The sequence below is a fragment of the Ochotona curzoniae genome, unplaced genomic scaffold, assembly GCF_017591425.1.
Source record: "Ochotona curzoniae isolate NIBS_2020 unplaced genomic scaffold, NIBS_Ocur_1.0 contig_2699, whole genome shotgun sequence".
Taxonomy (NCBI): Eukaryota; Metazoa; Chordata; class Mammalia; order Lagomorpha; family Ochotonidae; genus Ochotona; species Ochotona curzoniae.
In genome coordinates, this window is record NW_024465561.1 from 4314351 (window position 1) to 4332222 (window position 17872).

Sequence of the window (17872 nt, forward strand, 5' to 3'; positions counted from 1 at the left end):
CCATTTAATTTGGATCATAGTTGTTATTAGTCCTGGCATTGTACATTATGATACAGCATGCTATAATGTTTAATATGTTGCTGTTGTAAGAGATTTATGTTTTTGATGATCAAAATTAAAAATAATGCTCATTCTAAAAGTATTGTACATACATCTTAAATTTTTTTTAAAGATTTACCTTTTTTTGCAAGAACCTCAGAGCATACCCTACATCTGGGACCTGGGGAGGGTGGGAAATTGGGTGGGCCTTCTCCCTTAATACTCCCCTTTAAACATGAAGGAAACAATATGGAAAAAATAATAGTTTTACCCACTTTCCTGTAGCCCTTGAACCTTTTTACCCTAATTAATTATATAAAGATTGTCAAAATATAATAAAAAATGTAAAAAAAAAAGTTTACAGAGAGAAGGAAAGGCAAAGATCTTCTGTCTGGTTCACTTCCTGGTCTGCAGGATCCCAAGGCTTTGAGCCATTCTCCACTGCTTTCTCAGGCCACAGGCAGGGAGCTGGATGGAAAGTGAAGCAGTCGAGGTTTGAACCGGCGTACATGTGGGATCCTGGTGCATGCAAGGTAAGGACTTCAGCCATTAAGCTACTGTACCAGGCCCTCTTTTTCCTTTTCTTTTTTTTTTTTTTTTCTTTTTAAAGATTTATTATTTTTTTATTGGAAAGGTGGATATACAGAGAGGAGAGACAGACAGGAAGATCTTCCATCTGATGATTCACTCCCCAAGTGAGCACAACGGCCAATGCTATGCCGATCCGAAGCCAGGAGCCTCTTCCGGGTCTCCCACGCGGGTGCAGGGTCCCAAAGCTTTGGGCCATCCTCGACTGCTCTCCCGGGCCACAGGCAGGGAGCTGGAAGGGAAGCAGGGCTGCCGGGATAGAACCGGCACCCATATGGGATCCCGGGCGTGCAAGGTGAGGACCTTAACCACTTGCGCCACCGTGCCGGGCCCTCTTTTTTTTTTTTTTAAGATCTGTTTACATTTAGTCGAAAGGTAGGTTTTACAGAGAGAGAGAAGGAGAAACTGAGAGAAGTCATACATCTGCTGCTTCACTCCCAAATGGCCACAATGGCTGGAGCTGAGCTGATCAGGAGCCAGGAACTTCTTTCTGGGTCTCCCAGGTGAGTGAAGGAGCCCAAGAACCTGGGCCATTCTTCATGGCTTTCCCAGGTCATTAGCAGGAAATGAGACCAGAAATGGAGCAGCCACGACTTAAAACTGTGCCCCTATGGAAGCTGGATCTGCAGTGGAGGGTTTGCCACTGGGATGGCTCCATATAGTTCTGAAAAATTCCTGGATATGGAATGTCGGTGCCAAGGCTAAGCCTCCTATATATCAAGGTAAAATATGAATAGGATTAAGTCTCAGACTGTATGATGAAGGCTACTGCAGAGGCTTGGGTAACTACCTTGTGAGTTTACTAGAAAGGTATATTAATTTTGCTCATAGCAATAGTGAGGTTATGAACAAATTATATCAATTCTGAGGAAATTATGGCAGTAAATGGATTCTGTACGATAACTTGTGCTTCAAGATTTGCCTTCTGGGCCTGAAGTGGTAGCCTAGTGGCTAAAGTGGTAGCCTTGTCTGTGCCAGGATCCCATATGGGCATCAGTTCATATCCTGACTGCTCCATTTCCCATCCAGCTCTCTGCCTGTGGCTTGGGAATGCAGTAAAGGACGGTCCATAGCTTTGGGACCCTGCATGCACATGGGAGACCTGGAAGAAGCTCCTGGCTTCAGATGGGTTCAGCTCTGGCCATTGAGGCCGCTTTGGGAGTGAACCAGCGGATGGAAGATGTTTCTGTCACTCCTTCTCTCTGTATGTCTGATTTTCCAATAGAAATAAATAAATTTAAAAAAGAAAAGATTTGCCTTCGATTGTCATGTAGCAAAATGAGCCTAATAGGATAATGTAATTCAGAATCTGAGGGAGGCTTAGCTGACTTGTTTAGAAACAAATCTTTCTGCCGAAAAAAAATCTTGGAATAAAATTGTATGGGATATCATCATGCATTTATGGAAGAGATGACTCAGATATGACCATGTTTTCTATTTTCTAGACAGAACTCTTTCCTACTGATAAGAAATCATTTAGTTCAGAAATAATAGCCAAAGAACAAATGATTCTCGGGAAGCACCCTTCTTTTTGGAGAACATCTTGTTAAAAACAACATATATTTCAATTTAATCTGTGGTCGTTATCATAACTCTTAAGAAAAAAAGAGTTTTTTTTCCCCAAACATTGACAGACTTTATTATGGGAGGTGGCCCACCTGGGACCCCACCCTCTTAAATAAAGAAGTGCATAGAAAAGAAGGGCTTTAGAAACCTTTGTACAATATGATGAAGGAAGGACTGAGAGAGAGAAAATTCTTATTTGCTGCTTTACTCCCCAAATGCCTACAATAGCTTGAATTGGGTCAGGCCAAAGGCAAAAGCCAGGAGCTTCATGTGTGTATTTGGGAACTCAAGTATTGGGGTAGTTATCTCCTGCCTCCCTGGCACATTAGCAGGAAGCTGGATTGGAAACTCAGTGTAATCCCGGCATGGTAACCTAGTGGCTAAAGTCCTAACCTTGCATGTACTGGGATCCCATATGGGCACCGGTTTGTATCCCAGCTGCTCCACTTCCATTCCAACTCTCTGCTTTTGGCTTGGGAAAGCAGTTGAGGTTGGCCCAAAGCCTTAGAACCCTTCGCTCGTGTGGGAGACCCAGAAGAAGTTCCTGGCTCCTGGCTTCAGATCTGCTCAGCTCTGGCCGTTGCAGCTACTTGGGGAGTCAATCAGCAGATGGAAGATCTTCCTCTCTGTCTCTCCTCCTCTCCATGTATCTGACTCTTCAATAACAAAACAAAACAAATCAAACAAAAAACCTCAGGGTGGCCAGCACTTGAACCAGGCACTGCACTATGGGATGTGAGCATCTCAAGTCATAACTTCATCTGTGGTTCCCTCCTATCACCTGTTTGGCTAGCAGGCTTAGCTAGACCAAAGCGATAAGCATTGCTTTTTCAGTGTCTTAACCAACTTCATGATTCCAGAATCATGTGATTCCAGAATCACAGCAAGCATTCTGATGAAATGCTGGAGCCTCTTTTCACGTCAGGTTAAAAGACCTGCTCAGGATAAGAGTCTAGTGCCCAATTTCAGGTGTCCACCAAAGTGACTCAGGGACCAGAGAACTTCCTGCCAGCAGATCTGTCTTTAATGCAGAAATGCCTCAGTCTAATGTAGGAATCCCTGCAAATTAGAGAAGCAGGTAGATTATTCTCGATCCTTAATCTATCCAAAGAGTGTATGTGATAAGAAGTATTTGGGAACCTGGAATGGAAGATTGTCACACCAATAGGTATAACTTAGTTTCTGTCCAGAACACTAAAGCAAAACTGGTCCTAAGGTCTTTTTCTTCTCCCAGCTCTGGCAGTCTGGATCTGTGCTTATCTGGAGAGGAACCCTGAGAACAGACTCTTCCATGTCTAAAACCATGGCTCTTGTAAGTTGATGTTTCTCTTCTTGTTGAAATATGTGCATGTGTTTAAGTCATGTAAGTATTCCTGTTAGGTTTCCTACCAAAAAGTATCCGTCCAATGAGCAGTTTCTACTGCTGCTGCTCCCAGTGAACTATAATGGCAAATGATCCAGCATCCTTCTGTGACCCTTTTGAAACATAGCAGTGTTCACACACTGATCAAATACTTCATGTGTTGCACGCTCATTCTATCAAGCACTGTGGTTAAGTTCTTTGAAATCAAGGTTGATGCCTTTAGTTTGGTGAGATTGAGGCACTGATTTTATTTGACCCTCTGTGATGAAACTTAAGTTTTCACACAGACTTGACATTTCCAGGTAAAGAAGATAAAAATTTAGTATTGGTTGAATGACCAAATCTCGTCATAGATTGGCATCTTGTGATTTGTATGAATTGGTGGGTGATTGGGACTTGCAAACTGAGAGGCTGTAAATCTTGGCAAGAAATCCCTGGGAGAGAAGTGACATGATAATTGTTGGTAAAAAGGGATATTTATGTAACTTGTCTTCCTTCCTCAGAATTCTTGTACGCAGTACATTTTTATCTTTTTATTGCATAATAAACTGCTTTAAAACCTAGTGATTTAAAACAGAAAATATTTGTCTCACATTTTTTTTCATTTTTTAATTATTATCATTTTATGATGTAGTTACATAGGCCCTGGGATTTTTCTTACCTCCTCCCCAATTAACCCCACCACCACTGAGTTCCCCTATATTATTACAGTGGTATCATTCTTCATAAACAGTCATAAGTCCATCATTGTGGGCATAGACAATGGCAGAGAGTCCAGCATCCCATTGTCAAGACAGAGCAAATAGTTTCATTGGGAGTCCATCTTTGATCTGGAAGTAGAGATGCATATAGCATTCTATCCTCACATCGGGATATGGTGTTCTCCATTACTGAGATATAGTTACTATACATCTTAAATGTAAAGCCAAAAAGCAAAATAAGCAACAGGAAGAAAAAAGGAATTTACAATGTCGTGAAATTAAATAATATGCTACTGAATTACTAATGTGTCACAGAAGAAATGAAAATCTGGCCTGGTGCAGTAGCACAGCAGCTAAAGTCGTGGCCTTGAACACGCTAGCATCCCATATGGGCGCTGGTTTTAATTCCGGCAGCCCTGCTTCCTATCCAACTCCCTGCCTGTGGCCTGGGAAAGCAGTAAAGGATGGCCCAAAGCCTTGGGACCCTGCACCTGCGTGGGATCCTTGAAGAAGTTCCTGGCTCCTGTCTTCGGATTGGCTCAGCTCCAGCTGTTGCGGCTGCTTGGGGAGTGAATCATTGGAAAGAAGATCTTCCTCTCTGTCTCTCCTCCTCTGGATATCTGCCTTTCCAATAAAAATAAATAGATCCTTAAAAAAAGAAAGAGAGAAGGAAAATCAAGAACATTCTTAAGAAAATGATGCCACTGTGTGACTATGAATCCGTGAAGAACTTGATATGAGAAAAAAAAACTTTTGAAGAAATTAAACTAAAAACAAAAATATCAAAATCCATAATGTAGTTTCTGCTGATCTTTGTTCGTGAGATGTGTCTCCCGTAGGCAACAAGTACATGAGTTTTCTTTTGTAAATCCAGTTTACTAACCTATGATATTTTATTGATGAGTTTAATCCATTTACATTCAAGGTAAATATAAATGGCTGATAATTTGGTCCTGTCATTTTAGCAATGGGTTCTTCATTGATTTAGTCTTCTGCTGTTATTTTGCTGGGATGTTCTTCACATTTGCCTTTGGTTTTGGTGGGCACTATTCCTTTTCTCTGTCAAGAGAACATCTTTAAGTATCATTTGTAGGACAAGTTTGGAAGAGGTATATTCTTTTAACTTTACTATGAAAGAATTTTATTTCATTTTCAAAGACAAGGAAAGCTTTGCTGGGTACTTTATTCTGGGCTGACAATTTTTTGCTAGAATCTGGAATATGTCGCTGCATTTCCTTCTGGTCTGTAGAATTTCCTGTGAGACGTCTCCTGTGAATTTAATTGGCATTCCTTTATATGTCAGTTGATTTTTTTTTTTTAAGATTTATTTTTTTATTGGAAAGGCGGATATACAGAGAAGAGAGACAGAGACAAAGATCTTCCATCCGATGATTCACTCCCCAAGTGAGCGCAACAGCCAATGCTATGCCAATCCGAAGCCAGGAGCCTCTTCCAGGTCTCCCACATGGGTGCAGGGTCCCAAGGCCTTGGGCTGTCCTCGACTGTTTTCCTGGGCCACAGGCAGGGAGCTGGATGGGAAGCGGGGCTGCCAGGATTAGAACCGGCGCCCATATGGGATCCCAGGCGTGCAAGGCGAGGACCTTAACCACTGTGCCATCACGCCGGGCCCTTGATTTTTTTTAACGGGCACATTTGAGGATCTTTCTTTATGTTTGATTGAAGAGAATTTGATTATCATGTATCTTGGCGAAGATTGCTTTTGGTCAACCCTTTTGGGAGGTTTGTGTTCCTCCTGGATGTTTTTTCCCAATTCTTTCTCTAGAATAGAGAAATTTACCTTTATTATTTCATTAAATACATTAAGTACATTTTGAAACCCAGCTTTTGTTTTGGCACCTTCTGGAGCTCCCATAGCTCTTATATTTGGCCTTTTAATAGTGTCTCTTAATTCTTGAATACTTTTTTTTAGCTTGACCCAGCTCTGCTTCCAGCTTTTTGATTGTTTCCCCATTGTCACAAGAAATATATTCGAATTCTGAGATTCTTTCTTCTGTGTCATTCATTCTATTATAAAGATTTTCCACTGTACTTTAAATTTGCTTTGTTGCATCCCTTATTCCCAAAAATTTGGCTTGATTTTGTTTCAATGTTACTCTTTCCTGTGTGACATATTCCTTAAATTCCTTGAATTCCTGTATGTGCTTCTCATTGTTGATAAGAAAACGTATAATGAGTTTTCTGAATTGTGTATACCCCATTTTCTCGATGTCTTCCTCAGTTAACTCTGAGGTTGGCAAAGGCTTTTGAACCTATGCAGGGGAGTCTTCAGAAATATTCATTGTGCCTCTGTCTCTTCTTTTGCTCTTGGTCATTGTACTTGTGGTTAGCAGATTCTTCTCCTTAGGGTAGATTTCTAAGCTATGGCCCACAGACATACAGTTCGATTCTACTGATTGCAGTTGGTCCCCAGTTCTTTGTTTGCAATCACTTGTGCCACTCCCTGCAGCGAGTTTCAGGTTTGGGCTCTCGTGTTAGACTTCCACCATAGTCTCCGTAGCCCCAGCTCTTGATTCACTGTTTTTCCCTCCTGTGATTTGTGCTGAAGCTGTACCATTGTATTGTTACTACAACCTTCTACCACTTCTGGTTCAAGCAGTTCCCAGGATTAGGGCGATGCCTGGTGTCCTAAATAACTAGGTTGTTGGTGGTACTGATCTTGCTGGAACCTGCTGGCCATTAGGTCTGAGTGCCTTCCAAACCTATTTTGACCAGTAGGATGCCAAAGTCAGTATTATTTTCCTTGTGGGACGAATACAATGCACTGAGCTGGAAGTTAGTGGGCTTCCAGCTCAGCACATGCGTAGCTCATTATTGTCCCTCCAGTCTCATTGCCTTTGCCAACTGTATAAAATAGCACCTGATGTGCCACTTGTTGAGTTCTTGATCTGCTGGCCGTTAAGTCTGGGGGCTACCTGGCCCTTTTAGGTGGAACCTGTAGGATGCCACATTGCCAGTGCAATGCATTCAGCCAGAAATGAGTTCTGTCCCAGCTTAGTACATACACAGTCCTGTCTCATGGCCTTTCCCTCGCTACGCAAAATGGCATCCATTGCGGCTCTTGTGGGAATCTGGTTGTGAAATCCATCCTGTTCCTGCACCACCTGCTTGGGATCTGCTCTCTCGCTGCTCCTGGTCAAATCAAACAAATCAGGACTAGCAGTTCTTTGCCTATGTTCACCTACTGAGCTTCTCATGAACTCCCCTTCCTACTTGGTTACTGGTGGAGCTCTGGCTGCTGGTGCAGATTGCTGCTGGCAGAATGATGCTGGGATATGTGGTCACTGCAACAGCACACCATTGTTTCCACTGCTTCCCTGTGTCTCAGTCTCCAGGTGCCTCTCCTGTTTCCTGGAATGTGCCCTCTCTGCTTCACCCTGGCTAATGTTTCGCTGTCTAAATGTGTCCTTACCCTATTCTGCCATCTTGATTCCTTATCTCACAATTTTTGTGGGTCAGAAATGCAGACACGGCCTCTCTTGTTTCTCTGGCTGTCGGTGTCCTGCACAGTGTTTGCTAAGGTCATTAATCATCGTAAGGCCTAGCTTTGAGTGGATCTGCTTTCAAGCTCACTCCCTGTAGTTAATAGAGTTCTTTTCCTCTCTGGCTTATTGGACAGAGAGTTCCTTGTTAGCTACTGATTGTAGAGCACTCTTGGCTTATGTTTATGTGGATCTGTCAGTAAAATAGCTTAAAACACAGTACCTACTGTCCTAAGACCCCAAGAGGGAAAGAAATATGGAAATAAGGAATTTCTAGACCTTTACATCCTTATATTGCAGGTAATATTTGCACACTTTAGCTGTTCTGCTTGTTGAAAGGAAAGAGTTCAACCTGAATGTAAGTGAAGGAGATCTCAGAAATGTATAATAAAAGAAGAGAAGAGGATCTTTGGTAATCTACCTTGAAGTTGCCTGTAACACTCAATTTATGCCTGTGTTCAGTGGAGATGGTGAATGTATATATATGTGTATATATATATATATATGTCATTTGTTGCAGTAGTTCGGGGTGGGGAATGTTTTTCTGCCACAGGCAATTTGGATATTTATGACATGATTCCTAGGTAATAGATAATCACCTACTTAACTAGACTGCCACAGAGTTTTTGAATTTTGAGTCTTGCCTGCTGTTGCCTTACTAGGATTTTGCCAGCCTTCTATGGCCACATGCCAGACACTCCTCACCTCTGCAGTAGATGGACATAGGATGCTGGGCTTGCAGGAGAACTTAGAAACATGCATCCTAACTGCATAAGTTATTCAATCTGGCACATCCATAAAATAGAATTTCATGTGCCAACAAATACATAAATTTGTAAAACACACAAAAAAAGCTGCTTATAGTGAAACAGTTAATGCTTGAGACAGTTATTTTATGCCAACAAAATAGTTTTAAAAATTGAGTTTATACCACATTGTGAAAAACATGTGATATATTTTTTTCTGTTCTAAAAACAAAAATTTTCAGCAGCAGTTCATATTCAGTGAAATTAATTTCCACAGTTTATTTGAGGTGTAGAAATAAAGAGCGACAGCGACAGAGCTTAACATCTCCCACCCAGTGACTCAGTGCCCAAATGCTGGCAAGGTAGAACAGGGTCGGGAGGAGCCAGGCCTAACCCTGCCTTTCCCAAGTGGGTGGCAGGGATCCCAACTACTTGAGGAGTCCCCTGCTGCTTCCCAGGGTGTGCATTAGCAGGAGGCTGAAATCAGGAGAGGACCTGGGACTGTCACCCAGGTACTCTGGCATGCGGTGTAGCCATCCCAAGCAGCATTTTAACTGTCAGGCTAGACACCCACCCCAGTAAAAAGAAAAAATCGTATGGTACGTACCAATTAGGCAGGATGCTTGCATTAACTGTTTAACATGTAAACATTGTCCTTTCTATCCCCAGATGGTTCAGACATTGAAGGATGTGCCATTCATTCCCCTTGCTCTCCCTCTGTGGCCTGTGCTGCCTTCCTGTGCACCCGTCTTGTAAACAGCCTTCTATTTCTCTAATCATTCCTGATTTTTTTTTTTTTAATTTCAGGGATCAGTGACGTTTAGGGATCTTGCCATAGACTTTTGTCAGCAAGAATGGGAATGTCTCGACCTTACTCAGAAAACCTTGTACCGGGATGTGATGATGGAGAACTATGCTAACTTGCTCTCCCTAGGTATGTTTTCTATCTCAAATAGTTTATGATACTTCAGAATCTTTTCTCTAAGGATTTGCATTTCATTCTGCTCTTTTTCAAGGCTGCCTTCTAGGAAGATAGATTTCTTTTCCATATTTTAATTAGTTGTCATTTACTTGGAGAACAAGGAGAAGATATTGTGTGCACTGCTTCGCTCCTCAGTGCACACAATAGCCAGGGCTGAGGCAGGCTGAGGGTTGGAGCCCAGAACCTGCTGGCTCCCCCATGTGAGTAGTAAGAGCCCAAGCACTTGCACCGTCATCTGCTGCCTCTTGGGATGCATTAACGGGAATTTGGATAAAAAGCAGTGTGTCTGGAACTTGATCTGGCACTCTGATAAATGGGATGCAGGTGCCCCAGGTGGCAGTTTAACATGCTGTACCACAATTTCCTCTTCCCTTTGTGCCAAAGTAATTTGAGTTTTATTACGTTAGAAATGCCAGCACCATTGAAGACATTCACCTCCCCTTTCAGTGTTGTTCATACCTAATCTGTTTCTCCTTGGAGTTGCCTGTCACATTTATGAAAAAGAGCTACATTAGGATACTGTGGTATTTACAAGGGTACTTAAAAGTTCATGATAGGAGTCGGCATTCTAGCACAATGGGATAAGCCATGTGAGTGCCAGTTCAAGTTCCTGCTGCCGAGCTTCTGGTCTCACTTCTTGCCAGCAAGCCTGGGAAAAGACCAGAATATCTGGGTTCTTGCCACACACATGAGAGAGCAGGAGGGACTTCCAGGAGCCTGGCTTCAGCTCGCTCCAGCGCCAGCTTGGGGAATGAACCAGTCGATGCAAGATCTCTCACGCTCGTTCTCCTTCCTCTCTCTCTCTTTCAGTAAATAAATAGTAAATCTTGTTAGAAACTAGATCATGAAAAATGTGTATTATGTGTGGATTTCAAGCCTCATTTTTTTTTAACCAAAACAAATTTCTAAGAGTTTGGTTTTCACATACTCTTCTTGAAGTACCATTATATTGTACAACTATTATCAAAGCATTCATGTTTCCTGTTTGTTGATAGTCAGAATTAGTGTGGCTGTTCTATTATATAATCTTATCCATTTGCAGGGAGAGCACCTTGACAGAGGAATTGCTGCAATTCCTGAATTACTCCAATTATGGCAAGAAGCTGCATTATTTATATGTTATGGTGGATTGGATTAAAGAAATTCATTTAAACACAAGACTAATTTATAAACATTACATTTAAAATGGACTGAATATTCTGTAGGGATTTTCCTTGTGTGCTGTTAGTCAAACAACAATATTAGTAATAGTGTTAATAATTAGCATTGTGTTACTATAGGTAAAGTTATATAGGTATGGTTTATTTCTTTTTTTAAAAAGATGTGTTTCTTTTTATTGGAAAGGCAGATTTGCAGAGAGGAGAGACAGAGAAAGATCTTCCATCCGCTGATTCAGTCCCCAGGTGGCTGCAGCAGTCAGAGCTGAGCTGATTACCCCACAACCTTATTGTTATCCCCATTTTCCAAGTGAGAACTGTGGAGCACAGTGAGCAGAAGTGGTGAAGGTGAAAACTGGTACCAGAAACTGCAGTCTGAAGTCCAGCATCATGGGGGCCAACAAGGAAAAGATGGAGACATAAACGCTTGCTTAAACAGTAATAATATCATAATAAAAACTTTACCATGCTTAACTGATTTCCTTTTCTTTAACTTCCTTTCTCCAAAATCTTAATTTATTGTCATTGTAACTAAAAGTGTCTTTCTGTGTCACGTTGCATAGCTTGTTTCTTTATAAACAGGATATCCCATTTCTAAGCCTGATGTAATCACATTGTTGGAGGAAGGAAAAGAGCCCTGGAAGATTGTGAAGGAAGAAACGAGAAGATGGTGTATTGGTAAGTAAGAGTAAATCCGACTGTGGTTAACCGTCTGTGAGGGTAAGAGCCCAGGTGGTGCAGGAAGGAGCACATCCTGGGAATATTATTGCCTGGGAATCTGCATTTGGAATACAGAAAATGCTTGTGATCCAGAGGAGATAAAGACACGAGCTACCCAGTCAGCTTCCTGCTCTTCTGAATGAATCACGCGAGTTTTCAGTCCCTGATTTCTCTTGCAGTTCAGTGGTGATCACTGTTCCTCGCAGCACCACGTTTTACCTGTATCTTAGACCCAGCTGATTTCCAGACTCTCTTCCTCACGTGCTTTCATATGTGTCTCTACATTGTCTAAAACTAAACTCATCCTTACATATGACAAAGTCGAAGGAACAGTATATTAGGGGAGACACTAAAGAAATATATGAATAAACACAGAAATGATATCAGGTAATGAAATATACTATGAAGCAAACTATAATCGGACAAGGCAGATACAGGTGAGGTGAGCTGATTGTGAGCCGTTTTCGAAGGCTATTTCAGCAGAAAGGTGAGGGCTGTTTCAATATACGAGGATGATAACGCCAACAAAGTGAAAACAAATAGAAGGGCCCTAATGAACTAATTAGCATATTTTTTAGGTTTTGAAAGTATATATATTTATTTGAAATGGTGAGTGAGAGAGTGAGACAGATAGGGAATAGAGAAATCTTCTACCTGCTGATCCACTCCTTAAATGACCACAGGAGCTGGGACTTGCCCAGGTGGAAGCCAAGAGCCAGGAACTTCATCTGGATCTCCCACATAAGTGGCAAGAACCCCAAATACTTAGGCCTTCGTCTGCTGTCTCTCAGGTGCTTCTAATACACGAGCTTTCCAGTAAAACTTCACTTGAATTAATTGCTCATATTTTCAATCTCATATTTCCATTCCAATTTCTTTCAGTCTTTTCTTTTTCTTCTTCTTTTTCTTTTTTTAATTAGAAAGCAGATCAGATTTATGGAGAGAGAGAGAAAGAGAAAGGTCTTCCATCTGCTGGTTTACTCCCCAAATAGCTGCAATGGTCAGAACTGAGCCAATGCAAAGCTAGGAGTCTGGAGCTTCTTATGAGTCTTCCATGTAGGAGCAGGGGCCCGAGGCTTTGTGCCATCCCCAACCGCTTTCTCAGGCCACAAAGCAGGGAGCTGGATGGGAAGTAGAGTAGCCAGGACACGAACCAGCACCCATATGGGATCCCAATGCTTGCAAGGTGAAGATTTAGCTATTGAGCCCTTCCAATTTCATTGACATGCATTATTGTTTGTAGTGCAACATCTTACTGATAATCCTGGACACAGCTCATTTCCAGATTCTGTTCTTCATGAGCACCAAGGAAGCTCATGTATTAGAAAGAAGTCAGGGGCCCGGCACGGTGGCGCAAGTGGTTAAGGTCCTCGCCTTGCACGCCCGGGATCCCATATGGGTGCCGGTTCTAATCCCGGTGGCCCTGCTTCCCTTCCAGCTCCCCACCTGTGGCCCAGGAAAGCAGTTGACGGCCCAAAGCTTTGGGACCCTGCACCCAAGTGGGAGACCCGGAAGAGGCTCCTGGCTTCGGATTGGCATAGTATCGACCCGTTGCGCTCACTTGGGGAGTGAATCATCGGACGGAAGATCTTCCTCTCAGTCTCTCCTCTCTGTATATCTGCCTTTCCAATAAAAATAATAAAATGAATATTAAAAAAATAAAAAAGAAAGAAGTCAGATTGAAAATAGAGACTCCATCCCAGGCACTTGGGTATAGGATGTGCGTGTCCCAAGCAGTTGCTTAACATGCTCATATACAGCAACTGCTCCAGGCAAGAATGTTGCATGTTTGAAGAAAGGAGGTAGGTTAGGGTTATTGAAGGATGAGTAACAGTATAGGAAATCAGTAAATTATGAGGGATCAGATCAAACAAAGTGTTGTCATTGATTAATAACTATGACTCTTCCGTGAGCTGATGTAATTTTTTATAGCCATTATCTTAAAAAATTAAGACTTTATTATAAGATATTAAATTCTATAATAGAGACTGATAAGCTATTTCACTTCATTATAGACATTAAGTATTTGCTTTTAAAAAAATTTTTTTGTCGAAATATTAATCTTTTGGATTTATCTTCTTTCTAGGCTAGCATTCTTAATTTTTTTTCTTATACCTATTGTAGTTCTGAGCTCTGTTACTTCCTTTATGAGTTTTATAATTATGATGTTTTTGTGGGTGTTCTTTTAAAAAATTAATTAATTTGAAAGCAGGAGTGACAGAGACCATGGGAGGAAGAGAGAGCAAGATCTTGCATCTACTACTTCACTTCCCAAATAGCAGTAGTCGCATCTGAGGCACAGTGAAGCAAGGAAGCCAGAATTCCATCTGGGTCTCCCATGTGGGAGGCAGGAGCTCAAGTGCTTGGATTATGTTCCACTGCTTTCCCAGGCACATTATCAGAGTTATGGACTGGAAGTAGCGCAGCTGGAACTTAACCAGGCCCTCATATGGGATGCTGGCATCACAGGTGGCAGCTCAACATACTTCATAACTATGTCAACCCCTGTTGTCTCATTTTTCATGGCACTTCTTAAAAATCTTTTTGTGTTGGTTTTATAGAGTATTATAATTTTGCTCTAGTTTGGAAACTGGAAGACTTTTTTCATTATCTGCTATTTTATTCTTATAAGGTCTATTTTATCAGTTGATGTTGGCCCTTTTGTTAGACCTTATAAATCAAATTATTTTACATTCTTTATAATGGAGTCATGGAGTAATATGCTAAATTCATGATTTTGTAGCTCATGTTAATTGTGTTTAAAAATGCTAAAAAGTACATGATATGGGAGAAGACATGGAACTAATAGTAGAAAATTTTGATATACTAGGCAGTTAAATTAGTCTAATCTGGATTATAAAAAATTTAAATGTTGAGTCTGGTGTGGTGGCCTAGCAGCTGAAGTCCTTGCATGTGCTGGAATCCATATGGGCACTGATTCTTTTTTTTTTTTTTTTTTAAGATTTATTTTATTTTTATTGTAAAGTCAGATATACAGAGAGGAGGGGAGACAGAGAGCAGGATATTCCATCTGATGATTCACTCCCCAAGTGACCATACTGGTTGAAGCTGAGCCAGTCCAAAGCCAGGAGCCAGGAGCTTCTTCTAGGTCTCCCACACAGGTGCAGGGTCCCAAGGCTTTGGGCCATCCTTGACTGCTTTCCCAGGATACAGGCAAGGAGCTGGATGGGAAGCAGGGCTGCCCGGATTAAAACCAGCGCCCATATGGGATGCTAGCATGTTCAAGGCCAGGACTTTGGCCGCTAGACCACCATGTCCGGCCCTGGGTTCCGGTTCTAATCCCGGCGGCCCTGGGTTCCGGTTCTAATCCCGGCAGCCCCGCTTCCCATACAGTTCCCTGCTTGTATCCTGGGAAAGCAGTCAAGGATGGCCCAAAGCCTTGGGACCTATATTGTCTATAAAGTCCAACTTGAATACTACCTCTGTGTCCATCAAGTACACTGCTCCCTCTGTGATTTCCCTCCTACTATAAACAATTACAGAAAATACAGTTTTTAGTTTCCGCTTTGTTCTTACGTGGCTTCCTTTTTCTTTAGTAATATTTTCTATTATTTCAGTCATTAAGAATACATGAATGCACACACCCTTCCCTCCATCCTTATTTGGTTCTTTGTAGATTGAATGATTTGGGTTTTGTCAGACATATTGTGTGTGTGTGTGTGTGTGTGTGTGTGTGTGTGTGTGTGTGTGTGTGTGTGATTTCTGCATTATATTCACTCCTCTTGAAAATATTGCTAGCTAGCTTTTACGTTAATACTTTTTGTTTTAAGAAGCAAAGCAGTCGGATTTTAAGATATATATTTCTTTGCAGGCAGTGGTTTAATTCTATGTTTGATTTTTGGTTAAGATTTATTTATTTTAATTGAAAAGGCAGCTTTACAGAGACAGGAGAGACAGAAAGATCTTCCATCCACTGGTTCACTCCTCAAGTGGCCGCAATGGCGGGAGATGAGCCGATCTGAAACCAGGAGCCAGGAGCTGTTTCTGGGTCTCCCATATGGGTGTAGGGTCCCAAGGCTTTGGTCCAGCCTTCACTGCTTTCCCGGGCCATCAGGCCACAAACAGGGATCTGGATAGGAAGTAAAGCAGCTGGGTCACAAATTGGCACCCATATGGAATCCCAGCACTTGCAAGGTGAGAATTTAGTGGTTGAACCATCGTGCTGTCCTCTCTCCTTCCCCTCAGTTTGTTTTTTTTCAATGCTTTGCTACTTTGGATTGTGTCTTTCCCATGCACATTAAATTTAGCATTAAACTAAGGCTTGTTTTTCATATTTCTTTTACAAGGTATGAGATGATTATATCTAAAACTAGGAAATCTTGAATGTTTTTCTCCATAATGCCACCTCACTTTCCAGTTGGATGGTGCTTCTTACCTTCATGTTTGTAGCAAGAAATGCATTGGAGCTTTTGCTGCCCGTTCTTCCTGCACAGCATTGCCCTTGGAACAAAGCCCTGAGTGTTATAAAAAACAGTAAGAGGCTAAGGCCAGATCACTTTTTAGGGTTTTGGCTTCTCTCTGTAGACCTCCTGTTTTGTTTACTCTTAATTGCTAATATCAGGTAGTTGATTTATCTCATCAAGCCTTTTTAGTTTATGTTATTCAGAGATGGATTTTAAAAAAAAAATTATTTTTACTTCTTTGAAAGGCAGGGTTGCAAAGAGAGGGAGAGACAGAGACCTTCAGCTGTTTCACTCCTTAAATAACCATAATAATTGGGTGTATGCCAGGCTAAAGCCTGGATCCTGGAACTCCATCGTGGTCTCCCGTATGGATGGCAGTCCCAGGAACTTGAGTCATCCTCAGTTGCTTTCCCAGATGCATTATCACAGTTGGATCAGTAATAGAGCAACAGGATTTAAACCTGGGCTCCCATGGAGTGTGGCAAGCAGCCTAACCTCTAGAAGATGGACTTTTAGAGGGCTAATGCTACCATGATGGAACTGTAACTTCCTCAGTTACGGAGTCATTTTTTTCTTTTTTATAAATATCATAATTGACTCATTGTTTATTTTATTTCTACCATAGTCATTTTTATGTTACTGTTTTCAGGTTTTGCCAAGCTTTTTTTTTTCACATTTTTGAAGTTTCCATCTCTTTACGACACGAGATTTCTAGGCTGGCCTAGCTTGCCACCATCTGAAATTGTCCCTTTGTCTAACTGTTTTGCATCTGCTTATTACAGATTGACATTTACAAGTTACAGTTCAGGAGTGAAAGGGTGCTCAGGGCGTGAATGCTTCCTGACAGCTTTTTCTATACCTGGACCTGTTTGGGCTTACTATTCTGTGGCTAATTTTGAAGATTTTTTCTTGAAGAGTACCCATTTCATTTTTCTGCCTTGAAAGTTATTAAAGAATTCATGATGTGTTTTAAAAGTGCATAGTACAAAATCCCTTTGATCTCATATTTTCCATTTGTCGTTTCCTTCTTGGTTGTTTTGTTCGCTTTCCACGGTTTTACCTATTGTACTGACTTTTTTCAGGCACCAGCTCTTTGACTTGTTTGTTAATACTGATTTGCAACCTGTTATATTTTTATCTTGTCACTTTCAGTTGTTTATTTCATAAATTTTTGATCAGATGCATACCTTACTTACTTTGTTCATTTTTATTGAGATGATTTGTCAAATTCTTGAGTTCTCTAACTGTTGAATGCTTCAGGTTCTGCCATATAATTTTCTGTTGTCCTTTGTAGTTAGTTTTTTTCTCATGTTTTTATTTAGAATGACTTAGCAGGTTTTTTTTTTTTTTTTTTTTGGAGATTGCATTTCCGTTTTCACATGGAAGTTTTTTAGTTTTATGTTATGAATTTCTGCAGATACTATAATTTGGAGAGTGTTCCTACAGTCACATTGAATTATTTATTGGTCCTAAGTCAGCCCACTCATTGAGCATTTTCAAATTTTCTCTAGCTATTTCTTGCAGTTTATTACCCTTCACAATAAATCCTTGCATTCTTTTTCATCTACTACCTGGAATTCTTCTACATTGCTTCACCATTTAGTTGAGTTCCCCAAGACAGCCAAAGATTTAAAATTCTTTCTCTCAGTACATGCAAGCTCAGTATATTTGTGAAAACTCATTGATATGTGCTTCTGGACATTATCAGCATAATCAACTTTGAGTAAAAAGTAAAATGAACAGGGACTTGAAAAAAGACACAAAGGAATAAAGCAGAGGGCACAGTTAGCAAAGAAATGAAAATCATTATTTTTGTTGGAGAATGACAAGAACTTCTTATTGATGCACATGAGAGGGAATGAAAAACAGTAATTGGATTTTGAAAGAGGATATAGTTTCTTTGAGACCATTTGTTTCCATTTTATGTGGGAACTCATACAAAGAATACATCTAAGCAATGTAGCACAGAGTGATACATTAGGGTTAAAAAGATATTATCAATAACTTTTACAAATTATGTAGGGGGCTTTCAAGTATTCTTTTGAAATTGGTGACCTTTTCAATCAAAAAAAGATATCTATAGAAC

General features: G+C 40.9%; 1 protein-coding gene across 1 annotated transcript in view; it reads left to right on the plus strand.

The window, feature by feature from the left end:
- The first annotated feature begins 548 nt into the window (after positions 1–548).
- The window catches only part of LOC121153685 (zinc finger protein 420), a 363018-nt gene continuing 345694 nt past the window's right edge, over positions 549–17872 (plus strand). Inside the window, exons 1-4 of the mRNA XM_040976377.1 lie at positions 549–572; positions 3428–3505; positions 9311–9437; positions 11225–11320. Coding sequence (XP_040832311.1) covers positions 549–572; positions 3428–3505; positions 9311–9437; positions 11225–11320 — 325 coding nt within the window. The remainder of the gene's footprint in view (positions 573–3427; positions 3506–9310; positions 9438–11224; positions 11321–17872) is intronic.